General features: G+C 44.1%; 1 protein-coding gene across 1 annotated transcript in view; it reads left to right on the top strand.

Moving 5' to 3' along the window:
* LOC102027587 (small EDRK-rich factor 1) overlaps window positions 1-1,525 on the top strand; it is a 4,405-nt gene that overhangs the window by 397 nt on the left and 2,483 nt on the right. The window contains exon 2 of the mRNA XM_005413924.2: window positions 398-506. Within this exon, the coding sequence (XP_005413981.1) occupies window positions 398-506 (109 nt within the window). The remainder of the gene's footprint in view (window positions 1-397; window positions 507-1,525) is intronic.

Raw genomic sequence — 1,525 nt, 5'->3', positions numbered from 1 at the left:
GCCCGCGGGGCGGGGAGCCCCACCGCGCTCCTCCGAGCGCTTTTGTTCCGCGGTCGCAGCTGCCCAGGGAGCTTGTGCTTCTGCTCGAGCGCAGGTCGCGCTGGGCCGAGCTCGCAGAGGTGTAGCGTCCTCTCCGCGGTCCAGAGCCGGCACTTTGGAACGCTGATCCCCGTAGACATCGCGTTGCAGTGCCTGGTGCGGAAGGTGTATTTGTAGCTCTGGGACAGATCGATGCAGCGATACTCTTAAGTTCGTGTTTACCTTAAGCTTCCTTCTTGTCAGATCTGGGAGGACCTCAGTGCTGCTTTCGGGATGTGTATTAAAAAGCAAACTTTGGCCCTTTAGTGGAATTAATAAATTTGAAGATAGCAAGAGTGTGACTGTCGTACCTTTGTAGGTGGCAATCAGCGAGAACTTGCTCGCCAGAAGAATATGAAGAAAACCCAGGAAATCAGCAAGGGAAAAAGAAAAGAGGATAGCTTAACTACTTCTCAGAGAAAGCAGAGGTGAGCGGTACTAATAGAGATCTCGAGTCACTGAAGAAAGCAATTTATTAAACACAGAAAGGGGAAACCGTAATGAATACCTTTTGTGTGACAGGCATATAAACACCATATGGAGTCTTCATCCTAACCTGGGGATGAAGAATTTAATGCTCTGCGACTGTCATTTATTTCACAGGAACTCTCTCGCAGCACCTCCACGCTGTAAGAATTTTATTGAGCAAAATAATAAAACATTTTCCCAACGTAAAGGACTATTAGATGCTAAGAATACGTTTTCAAAGCAGACAGTCTGCCCAAACCAGTCTGGGTGACAAATGACTGAATTATAGTGGTAACTACTCCTCAGGAGAGAACAAAAAGTCTGTGTAGCTATATTGACATCTAAACATCCATTATAGCTGGGCATGGTGGTGTATGCTACCAACACTTGGGAGGCTGAGGCAGAAGCATCACTGTGAGTTTGAAGCCCACTTGGGCTACAGAGTGCGTTCAAGGCTAGCCTGAATTACACAGGAAAACCCTGTTTCAAAAAATAAAAATAAAGATCCATTATGTAGGAAGATGCATGTGTTCCGCCTTACTGTAGGACCTTACCTGGATATGGCTCAGTCATAGAGCACCTGCTTAATGTATAAGGCATTGTGTAACTACAGAAGACCTTGTGTAGCAAATAATACGAACTTTCACATGCATATTTTCATGAGGGCCTGGGGATATAGCTCAGTGGCACAGCACCTGCCTGGCAAGCACAAGGTGCTGAGATTAATTCCCAGTACCCCCCCAAAAAAAATTTTTTTTCATGAGCCTACAGCTTGAGGTTTAAAAAAAGTATTCATGTTTGTAGAAAAGAAACAAAAAACAAAAATAAAAAACAACCTAAAATGAATTTTAGTCTTTTTTTTTTTTTTTTTTTTGGTATTATGTTCAAAGTGAAGGCCTCTGCACTTATGTCTACCACAATAGAACTATACCCCAGCCCCGAATTCTCTCATCACATTTTATCATCCGTGTGGAACTTC

This window comes from Chinchilla lanigera, unplaced genomic scaffold, assembly GCF_000276665.1.
Source record: "Chinchilla lanigera isolate Chin_1 unplaced genomic scaffold, ChiLan1.0 scaffold00174, whole genome shotgun sequence".
NCBI classification, from domain to species: Eukaryota; Metazoa; Chordata; class Mammalia; order Rodentia; family Chinchillidae; genus Chinchilla; species Chinchilla lanigera.
The sequence above is the reverse complement of the archived record's forward strand: the minus strand, read 5'-3'. Positions and strand labels throughout refer to the sequence as shown.